Source organism: Halictus rubicundus, chromosome 4, assembly GCF_050948215.1.
Source record: "Halictus rubicundus isolate RS-2024b chromosome 4, iyHalRubi1_principal, whole genome shotgun sequence".
Taxonomy (NCBI): domain Eukaryota; kingdom Metazoa; phylum Arthropoda; class Insecta; order Hymenoptera; family Halictidae; genus Halictus; species Halictus rubicundus.
Genome location: NC_135152.1, coordinates 20366320 through 20380370, shown reverse-complemented (window position 1 = coordinate 20380370; position 14051 = coordinate 20366320). Strand labels below are relative to the sequence as shown.

The window sequence follows — 14051 nt, the reverse complement described above, 5'->3', positions numbered from 1 at the left end:
TACCGACATATACAGAGGTGATTATCAGTTCATAGACGTACCATGTGCTTAACCGTAATTATGGGTCATGTGGAGCGTTAATTAAATTTATATACCGGAAATTTCGCTAAGTTTTGTTATTATCATGTTTCGTGATAAAGTTTATTACATTCATAAACATAAAATAAGTTAATATTGAGTATTGCATAAAATAAGTTCATACAATATGAATATTGATAATATTAGTGATAATAACAATGATAACAGTAGACCAGCAACTCCGTCAGAAGAAGATTGCTGTCATAATGGATGTAATCCTTGTGTCTTCGATATACATGCAAAATTATTGGAAGAATACAAAAAGAAAAAAGAAGGAAATGTGAAAGTACAAATCAGTAAAAATATATTGTGTGAGTTCTCATATAAGAATTTTGTAATAACCGACATAAAAGAGGCTGCAGACTCTTATGTTTTACTTTCTCTGAAATATCAAGGTAAACTTCTCACATAACACTTTTGTCTATTAAAAAATATATATATTGTCAATAAAATTTCTATATTATTCACAGAAAATGATAAAAAAGACGATGTATGTTTATTAATTGAACCAGGACAACATGTTATGTTACATTTACAAGATGCAACTAAGCCATTCACTCCTATTTATTACACAGACGACAGTATTCAATTTTTAATTAGGCTTTATCATAATGGCAAATTTAGTACATATTTAAGACATGCAACAATAGGTGATGAAATTCGTGTAAGAGGGCCATATGGAAATTTCAACTATACATGCAACAGGTTTGAAAACCGATTATTGATTATTATATTTTAGTCTTTTTTTTTTACAAATTATGAGAAGATGAATAATAACATAATTACCAACTTTTAATTATCTTATTTTAGTTTTCAAAATATAGTTATGTTTTGTATGGGATCTGGAATAACTGTAATGTATCCCATAGCTAAATCGATTATAGATAATGAACTTGAAGAGACGAGGATCCAATTTGTAGGATGTTTTCGAAGGATATCACAGATTCCTTTGAAAAAAGAATTGCAAGTTTTCTCGGATTATTGGAATTTCACATCTATATTTTATATATCACAATTGTTAAGTATGTCAAACTATTAATTACATTATATGTTCTAAATATTTATTAAATTTAATTACAAAAATATTAATATAATAATATATTATTAGTAAAATTTTAATATTGTATAACAATTTTAATACAAATCTTTGGTTTCTAATTAATATTAACTAATACTATTCTTCCATTCAAATGATAAAAACTATTTGTTATTTATGTTTCAGATGAAGTTCACAATCTTCATGGTATTGACATAAAGCCTGGCCGCTTACATGAGGAGTCAGTTTACCAAATTCTTAAAAAGAATATGAATAGCACAACGTTAGTCCTAATATGCGGTTCTCCAGAATTCAATAACTCTGTTGAACAATGGACAAGAAGTACGAATTGTAATCACATACACGTATTTGAATAATAAACTGTCAAGCACAGATGTCACGTGATTGACATTAAATAATGATATGTGACTGAAAAGTTTATTTAATGCAACATGATATACTTTCCTCACAGTGCGGACAATTACCATGGATATGGTCAAATATAATGTGATTACCAGCAACAGCTTGCAGCCACTGAAACAAATATTCTATGTATGTCAAAAGGCAAGTGTATTTTTTGTGTAATTCGTTAGTCTTAAGAAGGAACATACTTTCAATAAACAAGGTGTGTGAAAGTGTCTTCGACATTTCTCATTACTGCAAATTTTATCAGGTAGTAATTCGTTGTCTGACATCATAGAGAAACAAATGCAACATTCTTCATCAGTGACAATTGCATTTTCATCTTCCATACGCTCTTCTACTTCTTCTTTTGGAAATTCCTCTATATTTAATAACATCATTAAGTTGTCTATAACGCAGTCTTTTGGATTCCAATTCTGTAAAGTATCAAAATACATAATACTTTTATATTATAAAGTGAGATTAAAGTGTGTAATATACATATAGTTAAATATATATTTACATACATGAACATTCTTAGATATAAAATCATTCTTTAGCTCAACTTCTGTCTCACTACCCAAGAATTTAATTTCAGGTAAATCCGTAGGATTCAAAGGATTTATTCTTACAAACATCGATAATGATGGAGTTAGAAAAACTCGGCGGTAAAGGTGGCAAGGTTTTGGTTGTAATGGATCTACTACCCTACATTGCCTATGTAATAAAAAATAATATTTGCATATTATTAAAAAAACTTAAAGACAAGGTATTCGAGAAGATCAAACAAGTCAATCTTACTATAAGATTAACTTACTTATCAATTTGTTGTAGATTTAACCAAGCTGTTTTAAGCATTTCCACTTGCAATTTGAATTTATTTCGTGCTATATTCAATGTTGATACATTCTTTTCAAAAGGTCCAAAGCTAGGAATTTCAGGTAAATCAGAATAGATAACAGTCCATGGACGAACTCTGTTCTTTGTCCTTTGCAATTTTAAACAAACATTGTTCATAGATAACTTGAATGTGTTTAAACTAGAGTCAGATAATAATTGGACATCCTTCAAGAACACGAAGTTATAAATTGTTGTGGATCAAAAGTATTAGTATTAAAAATTGCATACGTACAGACGGAATCTCAAGAACAAGTTTCAACTCTTGCAATATGTCTAGTGCATTGTTATCTGTTGCACCATACATGTTATCTTCAATGTAAGCAACATCGATGAAATTACTCTGTTCATATTACAATATATTAATTGTAGACTTAAATGTAAAATTAATAAGTGTAAGTAATAAATAATTATTAGTCCCTTAACAAGTAAACCACCAAAACTGAATGGAAAAAGAGTAAAGTAATGTCTAATCAAAATCATATAGACTAGTAAAAGAAATTTGAATACCCTGAATAGTTACAAAGGCAGTGTAAGAAGCCATTGCAGAGAATTATTCTTTTTATTTACATATATACCTCACAACAAATGAAACATGAACTTCTTTATAAAACTTGAAAGAAGTTGATACAACATGTAAGGTATTTTCTGCCACTTACTATAAGCGATTGTAATTGTCTCAAAAACAATGACACTTTTCTCGTCTTTGACATTAGATCCTTTACTTGATTACTGAAACCGATAGAATTGCGAATGAGTGTAATTTCTTTACCAAACTTGATTTTTGCATCGTGTAAGGATGGATAACTCGGTGCGGTAAGCTTTAATTTGATTCGAATGTTACGTCCGGAATTCGATCGGCAAGACACTGTCAAAAATCCCTGCCAAACGGCTGGTGTTTCAGAAATTAATATCATTTCAGGATGCGATTGAACAATAGAATCATAATCATCGGTAGCCATTATGCTCAATGAATTAAATCTCAATTATTGCACGGATACATTAACTGCAAAAAAAAAACAAATGACAACAATTGTTGATCAAATTTTAAATTCATACTAGTACCACTGCGGTACTACCTATACTTACTATCACAGGAGAGGTATCCTCATAACGTGTTACTCGGAAGGAATGCGAAAAGAATTCGCAAAGGAACCGTCTGATTGGTCAGGACTCACACACTTGAGACACACATATTCTCATTATTCGCTGACAAGATTACCACTACTACTTCGACTGTATCGCATGACGTCACGGTGATTTCGCTCTCTTTGTCCCTTTGCCATCCTGAGTACCACGTTATCAGATCACTGATATGTATATACTATATATATCAGTGTATGAGATAGGGACAGTATGTAGACGCATACATATGTAGATATAGACATGTTTTTTTGAAAATGGGAGATTTATTTATTCGATTCCTCGACAGATAGCTCTCATAGCGTTTTAGCACTTTCGGTATTTACAGGTGTTTACTATATACGTATCATATTATCAGGAATCATATATAATGGAATATGTATACAATACGTATACATATTGCATATTGACGTATCGAATTGTACATCCAATTATATCTAAGGAAAACTTTTCTAAGACAAAATTGTTAATGATTTTAATTTTGCTCTATATTAATAAATTTGTGTTTCTAATTATTTTTTCAAATTTTTGCATATATAATCTATGCTTATAGACGTTGTAATTAAGACATAATTGAACTTACGTATTTATTGACTAATAATTTGCAATTTTTATAATAAAATATAAGCCTAGAATATAAGTATTAATTAAGTATAATTTTGACTAACACGTTTCATTTGTCAGTAATCTATATTGAATAAATAGAAAATAATTTATTACATTTTTCACTGATTTCCGATTGAGTCATTCAAAGTCAAATGACCTTCGACGAGAATCTGTATTCGTGTACAAATATGTAAAACGTTTGCACACACGAATGGAGTTCACGTATTCAAACGTCGTTATCATATGTCACTTTCGATAGTAAACATTCCATTGAGATTAACGGTGCATTTCCCATTGTTCTCCTCCAGATAGTAAAAAAATGTGATGATGTCGCATCGTACCACGTGTGAAGTAAGTGTTCCTACTTACAAAATGTTACTACTTCTTAAATATACTGCTGTGTTTCAAACGTGATGTTCTCTTTGTTATAGGTTATGAGTCACAGTTCGTTCTGTTAGAGTTACTAGTCTGTTGCTAATGTGAAGTCGTGGACATGATAAGGAAACAATAGTAAAGAGAACGTATGAAAGATATATCGCACACATAGCATCACCTAGAAAAAATATATTTATATATATATATACGTTGTGTGCGTGTGTGTGCGTGTGTGAAACGATATACTTTTATTATATACATAATAAAATGTTAATTTGCCATAATGGAACAAATTTCTTGTAAAGAGTATTTACGAATGATACTGAGTTTTACTTAATCAATAGTAAATTTATTACAAGAAATGCATATAATAATGAGCAAATGATATTGTATATAGAAGAATACAGAGCTAATAAATCTTAAATGGAAAGTGCATAGTATTATATTTAATTTCATTGAAAGTATTATTGAAAAAGTTAAAATATTTCCTGTATCATTTGAAATGATATAGATACAAATTGATATAGTGATTTATAAGCATAAAAAACAGTAAACTGAAAAGTACAAAGTAAAAAGAGGCTTATAAAGCTATTTTAACAATAATATTTAAAACTCATTAAGAGAATAAAAGAAGAATATTCTGTAGTAAATATGAGTGGAACGTTAAGAGACCAACCATGGGGTCTCAAGGTATTAGAATCCACAGTTTCGAAATGCTGTCCCCATCGCAGAGTGAATCGAATGTCATGGCATCAAGGTGGTATCTTAGCCCTGACATATTTAGCATATACTTGCTATCATATGACACGAAAGCCTATATCTGTGGTAAAAAATGTATTGAGCCTTAATTGTAGCAGTTTGTCACCACCGCCAAATTTTTTAATTAATAGTACCAATAGAGATACATGGTGTGATTGGGCTCCATTTGGTAAGTGCAAACTTATCGCTAAAAATAATAATTGTGTAAAATATATTTCTATACTGTTTTATATAATTATGTAATTTTCAGATACCGAAAATGCTCCAGCACTACTTGGAATATTGGATTCTGCGTTTCTCTTCGCATATGCAGCAGCTATGTTCCTCAGGTGACATTGAAGTGAGCTTATTTATGATACAAACAATAAAGATACTATTTTGATCATAACTTTATATTTTTCTGTATAGTGGTTTCATAGCAGAAAGAGTTAATCTACGTTATTTTCTTACATTTGGTATGCTTGCATCAGGTATATCATGTTATCTTTTTGGTATTGCTAGGCCATACAATATTCATAGTTTATGGTACTTCGTTCTAGTTCAGGTGCGTATGCATATTATTATACTACAAAAAGAACTGTTGGGGACAAAATTAAGTGGACACCCTTTAAAAACTAATAATTTTTTTTTGGGTTGGACCAAACGACTTGAGCTTCTTGAGACGTTAGAGGGAATAGTTTGTTAAACTTTGTGTGTATATGTAACTTATGTGAATCTATAAAAAGCATATTTCAAATTTTCAGTAAAGGCACAGATAAAAAATTAAAAATCGTGACCTTCACTTTTTTCTTTGAAATTCAGAGAAATAGTAATTTAAACAACATTTTGTTTACACATTACCTAGTAAACTAATCCTTCTAACATCTCAAAAAAAAATTCAAGTCGTAATGGTTCAATTTGAAAAAAGTTATTAGTTTTTAAAGGGTGTCCACTTAATTTTGTCTCCGACTGTAAATCATTGTACAGATTGTGGTACATGTATTTTATAATATTTTATTATTGATTTTCTATAGGCAATTGCTGGTGTCTTCCAGACATCAGGCTGGCCAGGTGTAGTTACAGTTGTTGGAAATTGGTTTGGTAAAGGGAAACGAGGATTAATTTTTGGAATATGGAACTCCCATACATCGTTAGGAAACATTTTGGGTACTATAATAGCTGCTGAATTCGTGGAATCTGATTGGGGTTTAAGTTTCATGATACCTGGAATCACAATGGGCTTGGCAGGATTTGTAATATTTCTGTTTCTGGTACCCAATCCTATAGACATAGGATGTATTCCACCTGTTCCTCCCGGATATAGAAAATTTGATGTTATCCACAGTTCGGATGACAGCAGTGGTATAGAAGATTGTGGAAATTGTAATAACGATATTGAAGATGTAAGTTTAAAAACACTTTTTGCTACTTAATGGAATTCTTGTATGGTTATCAGCATGCAATGCCTTGATAGAAATACTTCATAACCATTGTTTTGCTACTGTGTACTCTGCACTTGAATGGTACAATGAGCCAGAAAAGTACTTGCACATTCAGTCATACAATTTAAATTTTCTTGATACGCCATTGTATACAAAATAATATGCTGGTGCAGAAGTATTAATCATTTTTCTTTCGTAAATAACGTATTATTATTCTGCCTGTAAAGTTATTTAAACAAACTGAGTGTGCAAAAACTTTTTTAACACTCTGTAGATAATTGTTTGAAGGTATTTCATGTATATGATATAATTATAAAATATGTCTTACATCGTTTTCAGTTATGTTAAATGCTTTCTACTTTTGGACTCTATTATAACCTTTTTTTTTAATTTCATGTATTTCGTATGCTATACAAACATACATATATTAAAATATTTTCATAAGTCCATAATTATTATGTTTTTTACATCTTTTGCACATGTCATAAGCTTACTAAAGATAACTCATTTGCTGTACTTAGCGTCTCATCTATCGCTGTGCCTACCGCGAACAGATTGGTGTTAATGTAAGTGCATGGTTTGTTTTTTATATAATTAATATTGCACTTTATATAACTGGCTTAACATAAAATATAATTTATTTCTTTATTATATGTATATAAGTACTCGTACTACCTTCTTAGTATCCATTAAAATAAATATAAAATTTGAATGCACCTATGTTATACTTACGAAGAAAATTTGTTTAAAGGAGACAAGTACAAGATCTGAAACTAGCCCAATATTGTCAAGGCATAGACGCCCACATAATCATCATAGAGGAAATGCAATTGGGTTTATGGGGGCCCTTGCTATTCCTGGAGTTATAGAATACTCTCTTTCCTTATTTTTTGCAAAGCTTGTAAGCTACACATTCCTGTACTGGTTACCATTGTATATTTCAGCATCAAGTTAGTAATCATTGCATTATAATTCTATAAGATGAATCCTCATATGCAGATGAATTTCTCATAATGCAAATATATTATCTTGAAAATTTCATAATTCAAATAGAAGTTTATATTTCAATGTTTTCTTTTAATCTTTATATTTTGATATTTAGTTTCTCCTTACATTGTGCATTATACATTATTACACATTTTAGACACGTTATAAATATTTTGTCTTTTTTTCAGCTACTTATGGTGCGACATTCAGTGCAGATATCTCTGTCTTATTTGATGTTGGTGGTATTGCAGGTGCAATTGCAGCTGGTATTTTATCTGATTATAGCGGTATGAGTGCTGTAACATGTGCAGTTATGCTTGCACTTGCGGTTCCCGTAGTATGTACTATTATTTTGTGTAAACAAAGTCTAAATATTATTCTCCAAACATAAATATTCTATATGTAATGTGTATTAATTTATATAATCTTGATACAGTTATTTATATACGACTTCGTTGGAAGTACGGGTTTGGGTACCTACGTAATGTTACTGCTCTTAGCTGGTCTACTAGTTACCGGACCTTATGCTTTGATAACAACTGCTGTATCAGCTGAACTAGGAACTCATCCTAGTCTAGGAGATAATTCTAAAGCTTTAGCTACAGTCACTGCCATCATTGACGGAACGGGCAGTATCGGTGCTGCTGTTGGTCCATTACTAGCAGGATTAATATCACGTTGGAGTAGTTGGCACAATGTATTTTATATGCTCATGTCTGCAGATTTACTGGCATTATTGGTAAATTTCCTTAATCAACAACATATTTCTAATCAATGACAAATATTAATAAATGATGATTAATAATAAATCTTTTATTGTTTCAGCTTTTATCACGATTGGTTTACAAAGATCTACAAATATATTTTTATAGGAGAGCTGTTTAAATTCGTTTTGTGTCGAAGAAAGAATAATGTGAATATATAAATTATTTTAATCAGCATTTGAAATATTAGTTTTTTTTTACAAATATTATAAAATGTATAAATCATTGTAGTTTATACATATGTCTAAAGCTTATGTGTTAGAAATATTTTATTTGAATACATTAAAATAAAGGCTATATTTTATATATGATGGAGTATTATAATTTAACCGAACGCAGGACAAGACTGCAGGACAGTCTTGCTTTTTATTCATACATAAACAATAAAATGATTGGTAACTAAGTGACGGTCAGCAAGTGAAAAAATTAAGGAATACCAGTAGGAATTATGTAACTAATTGAATCTGCAAATTCACCCCACGCTGTCCTTTGCGTTTGAAATGTAATAGTCCATGCTAGAAGAGCAGCCGTCCATATAGCTGCTCCTATTGCAGAGAATATCACATCTGAAATTTTAGTTTAATAAAATATCTGTTATCAAGTCTACATTTATACATGCATACATAATAATACTAGGAACATATTGATTGACATGTGAGAGCTTATATATACATACTCCTTTTGTAGTTAAAGGGTTAACATGATATAGTTGTACTAATTTGTTTAATAATTTTACTCAAAGTAATTTTTGGTGACTTACATCTTTTAATTTGCTTTTGTTCCTCATAATGTGGAGCAGTAAAAGCTTCCGAGGCAAACCAAATAGCGTTTATAGCCCAAAGAAATGGCAAAAAGGCGAACCCGGCTATGAAACAAACAAAATACTCGTGTACATTTTACATAAATAATTACAATATTTATAACTAAGCATTACTCACCACGAAAATACCATTTGCAAAGATATAGCTTCTTATCATTCGAAATCTTTGACAAATCCATTGTGACAATTAAGAACTTTTAATGTATAACCTACAATCTTGTTTTAAATATTCAAAAATGCATTTGCACAATAATTATTCTATACAAGGGAAAAGTACATTCAGGTAAAATTAAAATAATAACTTAAGGTATTAACTGAAATTGAACAATAATATAACAAATGCATTTGTGATGTGTCAAAGCAAAACCTAACTTTCTTTCGGATTAAAAGCGTTACTCACGTTTTCTGGAAGATGGCGTACCAGTATACTAAAAGGGATACGGTAAGAAAGAATGTGCTTCAGCGGTTCTCATGAGAAATCGATCGAACGTGTAATTCATTTAAATGATACAAATTGGTCGACGAAATCCTATTGTTTATTTTACAATTTAGGAAGGTGCATAGAGAACGTTGATTTCATCTAGCATAAAATCCTGCATTACAATCGAAGAATTTCATGGTAAGAGGGGTAAAGAAAATTCTGAATGATCACCATTTTCCCGTGAGCAATGGTGGGGATTGAGAGTCACGTGACTGGTAACTTGCCGCCCCGCTTGTCGCGCGAGTATTCGTGACCAGCCATTTTGATTAGTAACATGGCGTCAGCGGAGATTAATATGGCGTCCTCGGACATAATAACCGAAGTGGAGATTCAACCAGATATCCAAGAGGTTGAAATAGAAACAATACCGGTGGAAATACCCTGTGAGACCGTGGAGACAACTATCGAGGGAGAGGATGGGCAACCGATGATTGCCCTTCAACCACTTCCAGAGCCTGGACGCGAAGAAATCATACTACAGACGCAAGAGGAAATCGTCGGCAGTGATCCGCTAAGCGTATACGATCAAATCCCGGTTCCAGAGAACGATATTTATGTCGAATCGAGTCCCGGTCCGTCGAGGAAAGGTCCTAAAAAGGCCAGAAAAAGCGGCACCGCGAGATTTCGAACGACCGACCATACGATCTTTGGGGAAATGGGCTCGGAAACGAAGGCTAGAAAGTGGGAGCAGAAGCAAGTGCAAATCAAGACGCTCGAAGGTGAATTTTCGGTGACGATGTGGGCCTCAGGTACCGACGACGGTAAGTCTTTAATCGTTTATTTTCCCATCTTCTCTGCTAACTGAAAAAAATGTAACACACCGTTGATAACACATTGCCGAGGCTTTGCAATTGGTATCCTCTATCTCTATGCACACTGTTAGTACGCACTTCCGGTGGACTCGAATCAATACCGTGCTTTTCTTACGGGACTGTCACAGAAATCAACGAATTATTTTTGAATTCTTTATTATCCACGATTTCATTGACAGTTTGCGTTGTTTGTTTTGATCGAGGGAACGCCATTATGCTGCCAGGGGGCAGCCATATTTTGAAAATGGCTTCTTTTACGTGGATCTATCTTCCCGAGTGATAATGGCGGAGATGCACTTACAGCAGAACAAGCAGAGCTCCGTGCTCTCGTTATCTTTATTTTAGTCACTGCATAACGTCAATTAATTATTTAGTCGTTGTATCTGTATTAGCTCTTGTATATTTATATTAAATAAAATCCCTAATTTCATGTTTTATTTGTACAATTATTTAGAAATGTTAGATTTATTCGTGCAGATATGAACACAGTCGTTCTTGACTTCTTACGTCATGCTATGTAAAACCTGTAACTTTAATAGAAACAATTATGGACGTCTAATTTATTTGAAACATCAAAGTAATTTTAATGTTCACGAAAATAACGCAATTCCGAATTTTGGATAACGACGTGAAATGTTATGAAATAATTTTATTATGTAAATTTAGAAATATGAATGTAAACCATGGTCATCTCTGTCGCATCGTTTTATTATATAAATAAATGATTGAATATATTCAATGAATTCATCTGAACATAACTGTGATATAACAATAGAATAATTCTTTCGAGATATATTTACTTTTAATTACTTAATTTTATTTAAATATTTGGTACTAGTCGAATTTTGTATACGCGTATATTTTTAGTCTATTATGTTTAATTCTTTTTCAAACTAATTTTCTGTATATCACTTTTTAAAAATTCGTTAGTTGTATTTTTTGAAAAAATTAATTAAAAGGACATTACACGTGTCAAATAATTTTCTATTAAAACAATGTTGTGTTAGCCATTATTTACTTTTTCATAAGAAACTATATTAATTATAAAATGTTGAAATTTGTATGTATTTTTTGGTTTTACATTTTATACACTTGTATATATCGTTTGCTAAAATTTTTTTACTTTTAAATGTTTTTTCCCTACATGATAAAGAGCTTTTACTATTAAGTACACAAAAAAAAAATATATATAAAATCTTCCTAACCAAAAATAAATACAGTAGCTTTTGTTTGGGACTGCTTGTTTGTTATTGTTAAAGGGAGTGTCCTATTAGCTCCTCACCTGGTGGATGTTCCAGATGAAGGCTCAAATCCAGAGCCTGATCCAGACTACACAGAATACATGACTGGTAAATCCAATGCCAAATTCAACCACTCTGGAAGCTCTATTTCTGACGGAATGCCAGGTCTTGACCTGTCGGATCCAAAACAATTGGCTGAATTTGCTAGACCTGGTCACAAATTGAAAGTACGCAAACCACCTGTTTTAGATGGTGTTGAACGTACTATAGCCTGTCCGCACAAAGGATGCACAAAAATGTTTAGAGACAACAGTGCGATGCGTAAACATCTACACACCCATGGACCAAGAGTACATGTATGTGCAGAGTGTGGAAAAGCTTTTGTTGAAAGTTCTAAGTTGAAGAGGCACCAGTTGGTTCATACGGGGGAAAAACCTTTTCAATGTACATTTGAAGGATGCGGGAAAAGGTTTAGTCTCGATTTCAATCTTCGTACTCATGTTAGAATTCATACTGGAGACAGACCTTATGTTTGCCCATTTGATGGATGCAGTAAAAAATTTGCACAATCAACGAATTTAAAGTCACACATATTAACGCACGCGAAAGCTAAGTAAGTATATATATATTTTATTCCTATAAATATTAATTTATTTAGATTCTAATACGTAATAAACATGAAATATCTTGTAATATTTAATATTAATTTATAGGTCACGTAATGCTATTGGAAGACAAGTACAACAAATTCAACTTCAACAGCCTCAATTTGTTCAAGTTGAAGTTGCAGATGTGGATAATCAACAGTTCATTGTTTATGCTGATTAGCCCCCCTAAACAATGATCTCATATCCTACTAAACTTACTATGGAATATCGTAATCATTAATTAGTAACCTAAACAGTGTAAATATTTTCATGATACAAGTGATGTGGGCAGGACATTACTAAAAGCTGTTAGTTATCTTAAGAGATGAAATTAATTAATCACTTTATACCTCTGTGCTTGGACGCAAAAGTAAACTGATAACACGAGCACTATACTACCACAAAAAGGAAAAAATAAAGTAAAACTACGCTAAAGAAGGTAGTGTGTCTTCTGAAACATATAAATGGTAGAATGTTGCGCACTGCTCAATCTCATGTCCGAGTAACTAAATGATACCTAGTGCGCTTTCATAACAAAACTGTATATATTTATACTTAAACTAAAATATTGTATACAGTATATTTTGGAGAAATTCTGATGAGAATAAATTACAAGATATGTCTTTTTCCGTCGGACTTAATTGTACCATCTAATATACTTTTTACACTATATAATGATAATTGTTAATAGTCATTGGAAAAAGAAAGGAAAGGAAACATAAATGCGTCTATTGTATATTATAGTTTAATGTCCGCAAAATATGATACCTTTATTCCTGTGAAATTATTAAAAGGTTTTTAAGTGTTGTCTATTAAAATAGACGGTGGTAAACATTGTAAGATCAGATGAATGCGTGTTTAATATTGTCGGCATTGAAAAGGAAAGAAACGAAAACCGATTCATTCGTAAAACGTACGTTGACATGATATATTTTATCCGTGATATTCACGAGTACATTGTGATGTATACATGTGCATCGATGCAATGACGTTACGAAGTTGTTAAGAAATTCGTGTCATTTCGAAGTAAGAAGCAATAGTTCATAGATAGATAGATAATATCGATTGTATTAAATGGTGATTGCGTGTATCCCATTACATCGTTATTCATTAATATTCGCATATCACAATTTTATACATGCAGCTACAACGTTAAAGCATACCTACAATTCGATCTATATTCAATAATTCTAACATTATTTATAAAAAAAATTTGGATAATTTATTGAAATTGTGTAAAGTATATTCTTTCATAAATGTTTCTTTAGAGTTATGCATTTCATTTTTTTTACAGCTGTGTATGTTCACCAAAACAGAAATACTTTAGAAATATATCTTGAATATTCATTTTTCAAAAAAAAACTCGAGGTGAACATGATCTATTGTATGAGATTATAATCTTGAATTTCTTTCCTACCACATAATGTTTGGTTTTCATTTGTTCTGTATTTATATCCCAAATAATTTTTATAATTATTAAGTTTTCTTTATGAGTTATAAACATTTTAAATTAACCATTTCAATTTGTAATAAAGTATGAAACATTTATACGAATTTTGCTAGTGTGTAGCATGTAATGTAA

At 31.3% G+C, this 14051-nt stretch overlaps 5 protein-coding genes across 7 annotated transcripts; 3 read left to right on the top strand and 2 right to left on the bottom strand.

Moving 5' to 3' along the window:
• Window positions 1-190: 190 nt before the first annotated feature.
• Window positions 191-1535, top strand: LOC143353776 (NADH-cytochrome b5 reductase-like). The gene is made up of 4 exons (XM_076787348.1): window positions 191-473; window positions 549-783; window positions 889-1100; window positions 1301-1535. The coding sequence occupies exons 1-4, from the start codon at window positions 206-208 to the stop codon at window positions 1489-1491; spliced, it is 906 nt and encodes a 301-aa protein (XP_076643463.1). The 5' UTR covers window positions 191-205; the 3' UTR covers window positions 1492-1535.
• Window positions 1510-4594, bottom strand: Fancl (E3 ubiquitin-protein ligase Fancl). Its single transcript, XM_076787347.1, has 8 exons — window positions 4532-4594; window positions 3503-3700; window positions 3073-3419; window positions 2649-2756; window positions 2334-2581; window positions 2044-2233; window positions 1726-1953; window positions 1510-1648 (listed from the first exon to the last, which is right to left on the bottom strand). Exons 3-8 carry the CDS (start codon window positions 3373-3375, stop codon window positions 1553-1555), a joined length of 1173 nt encoding a protein of 390 aa, XP_076643462.1. The 5' UTR covers window positions 3376-3419; window positions 3503-3700; window positions 4532-4594; the 3' UTR covers window positions 1510-1552.
• On the top strand, window positions 4313-8776 carry Mfs16 (major facilitator superfamily transporter 16). 2 transcript variants are annotated; one of them, XM_076787334.1, is made up of 10 exons: window positions 4313-4513; window positions 4594-5465; window positions 5547-5625; window positions 5705-5840; window positions 6310-6678; window positions 7239-7283; window positions 7469-7667; window positions 7893-8041; window positions 8141-8443; window positions 8530-8776. In XM_076787334.1, the coding sequence occupies exons 2-10, from the start codon at window positions 5189-5191 to the stop codon at window positions 8587-8589; spliced, it is 1617 nt and encodes a 538-aa protein (XP_076643449.1). In that variant the 5' UTR covers window positions 4313-4513; window positions 4594-5188; the 3' UTR covers window positions 8590-8776. The 2 variants fall into 2 exon arrangements, with proteins under 2 accessions (XP_076643449.1, XP_076643450.1); XM_076787335.1 differs by lacking the exon at window positions 7239-7283 and having other exon boundaries at window positions 4316-4513.
• On the bottom strand, window positions 8503-9721 carry Pen-2 (presenilin enhancer, gamma-secretase subunit). The gene is made up of 3 exons (XM_076787357.1): window positions 9407-9721; window positions 9229-9333; window positions 8503-9034 (listed from the first exon to the last, which is right to left on the bottom strand). The coding sequence occupies exons 1-3, from the start codon at window positions 9465-9467 to the stop codon at window positions 8895-8897; spliced, it is 306 nt and encodes a 101-aa protein (XP_076643472.1). The 5' UTR covers window positions 9468-9721; the 3' UTR covers window positions 8503-8894.
• A 280-nt stretch (window positions 9722-10001) lies between these two features.
• LOC143353774 (transcription factor YY2) lies at window positions 10002-13172 on the top strand. Of its 2 annotated transcripts, none has more exons than XM_076787345.1 (3): window positions 10002-10530; window positions 11841-12435; window positions 12536-13172. In XM_076787345.1, exons 1-3 carry the CDS (start codon window positions 10044-10046, stop codon window positions 12648-12650), a joined length of 1197 nt encoding a protein of 398 aa, XP_076643460.1. In that variant the 5' UTR covers window positions 10002-10043; the 3' UTR covers window positions 12651-13172. The 2 variants fall into 2 exon arrangements, with proteins under 2 accessions (XP_076643460.1, XP_076643461.1); XM_076787346.1 differs by having other exon boundaries at window positions 10004-10530; window positions 11880-12435.
• Window positions 13173-14051: the final 879 nt, after the last annotated feature.

Bases quoted from the DNA above. Each gene is read 5' to 3' on its own strand.
- LOC143353776 (XM_076787348.1), top strand. From the start codon at position 206: ATGAATATTGATAATATTAGTGATAATAACAATGATAACAGTAGACCA. The intron at 474-548 runs GTAAACTTCTCA...TATTATTCACAG, and splicing joins ACTTTCTCTGAAATATCAAG to AAAATGATAAAAAAGACGAT. The intron at 1,101-1,300 runs GTATGTCAAACT...TTTATGTTTCAG, and splicing joins TTATATATCACAATTGTTAA to ATGAAGTTCACAATCTTCAT.
- Fancl (XM_076787347.1), bottom strand. From the start codon at position 3,375: ATGGCTACCGATGATTATGATTCTATTGTTCAATCGCATCCTGAAATG. The intron at 2,757-3,072 runs GTAAGTGGCAGA...TAATATGAACAG, and splicing joins GACAATTACAATCGCTTATA to AGTAATTTCATCGATGTTGC. The intron at 2,234-2,333 runs GTAAGTTAATCT...TTTATTACATAG, and splicing joins AATCTACAACAAATTGATAA to GCAATGTAGGGTAGTAGATC.
- Mfs16 (XM_076787334.1), top strand. From the start codon at position 5,189: ATGAGTGGAACGTTAAGAGACCAACCATGGGGTCTCAAGGTATTAGAA. The intron at 5,841-6,309 runs GTGCGTATGCAT...GATTTTCTATAG, and splicing joins GGTACTTCGTTCTAGTTCAG to GCAATTGCTGGTGTCTTCCA. The intron at 8,042-8,140 runs GTATGTACTATT...ATCTTGATACAG, and splicing joins TTGCACTTGCGGTTCCCGTA to TTATTTATATACGACTTCGT.
- Pen-2 (XM_076787357.1), bottom strand. From the start codon at position 9,467: ATGGATTTGTCAAAGATTTCGAATGATAAGAAGCTATATCTTTGCAAA. The intron at 9,334-9,406 runs GTGAGTAATGCT...TTTGTTTCATAG, and splicing joins TTGCAAATGGTATTTTCGTG to CCGGGTTCGCCTTTTTGCCA. The intron at 9,035-9,228 runs GTAAGTCACCAA...CTAAAATTTCAG, and splicing joins ACAAAAGCAAATTAAAAGAT to ATGTGATATTCTCTGCAATA.
- LOC143353774 (XM_076787345.1), top strand. From the start codon at position 10,044: ATGGCGTCAGCGGAGATTAATATGGCGTCCTCGGACATAATAACCGAA. The intron at 10,531-11,840 runs GTAAGTCTTTAA...TTATTGTTAAAG, and splicing joins GGCCTCAGGTACCGACGACG to GGAGTGTCCTATTAGCTCCT. The intron at 12,436-12,535 runs GTAAGTATATAT...ATTAATTTATAG, and splicing joins TTAACGCACGCGAAAGCTAA to GTCACGTAATGCTATTGGAA.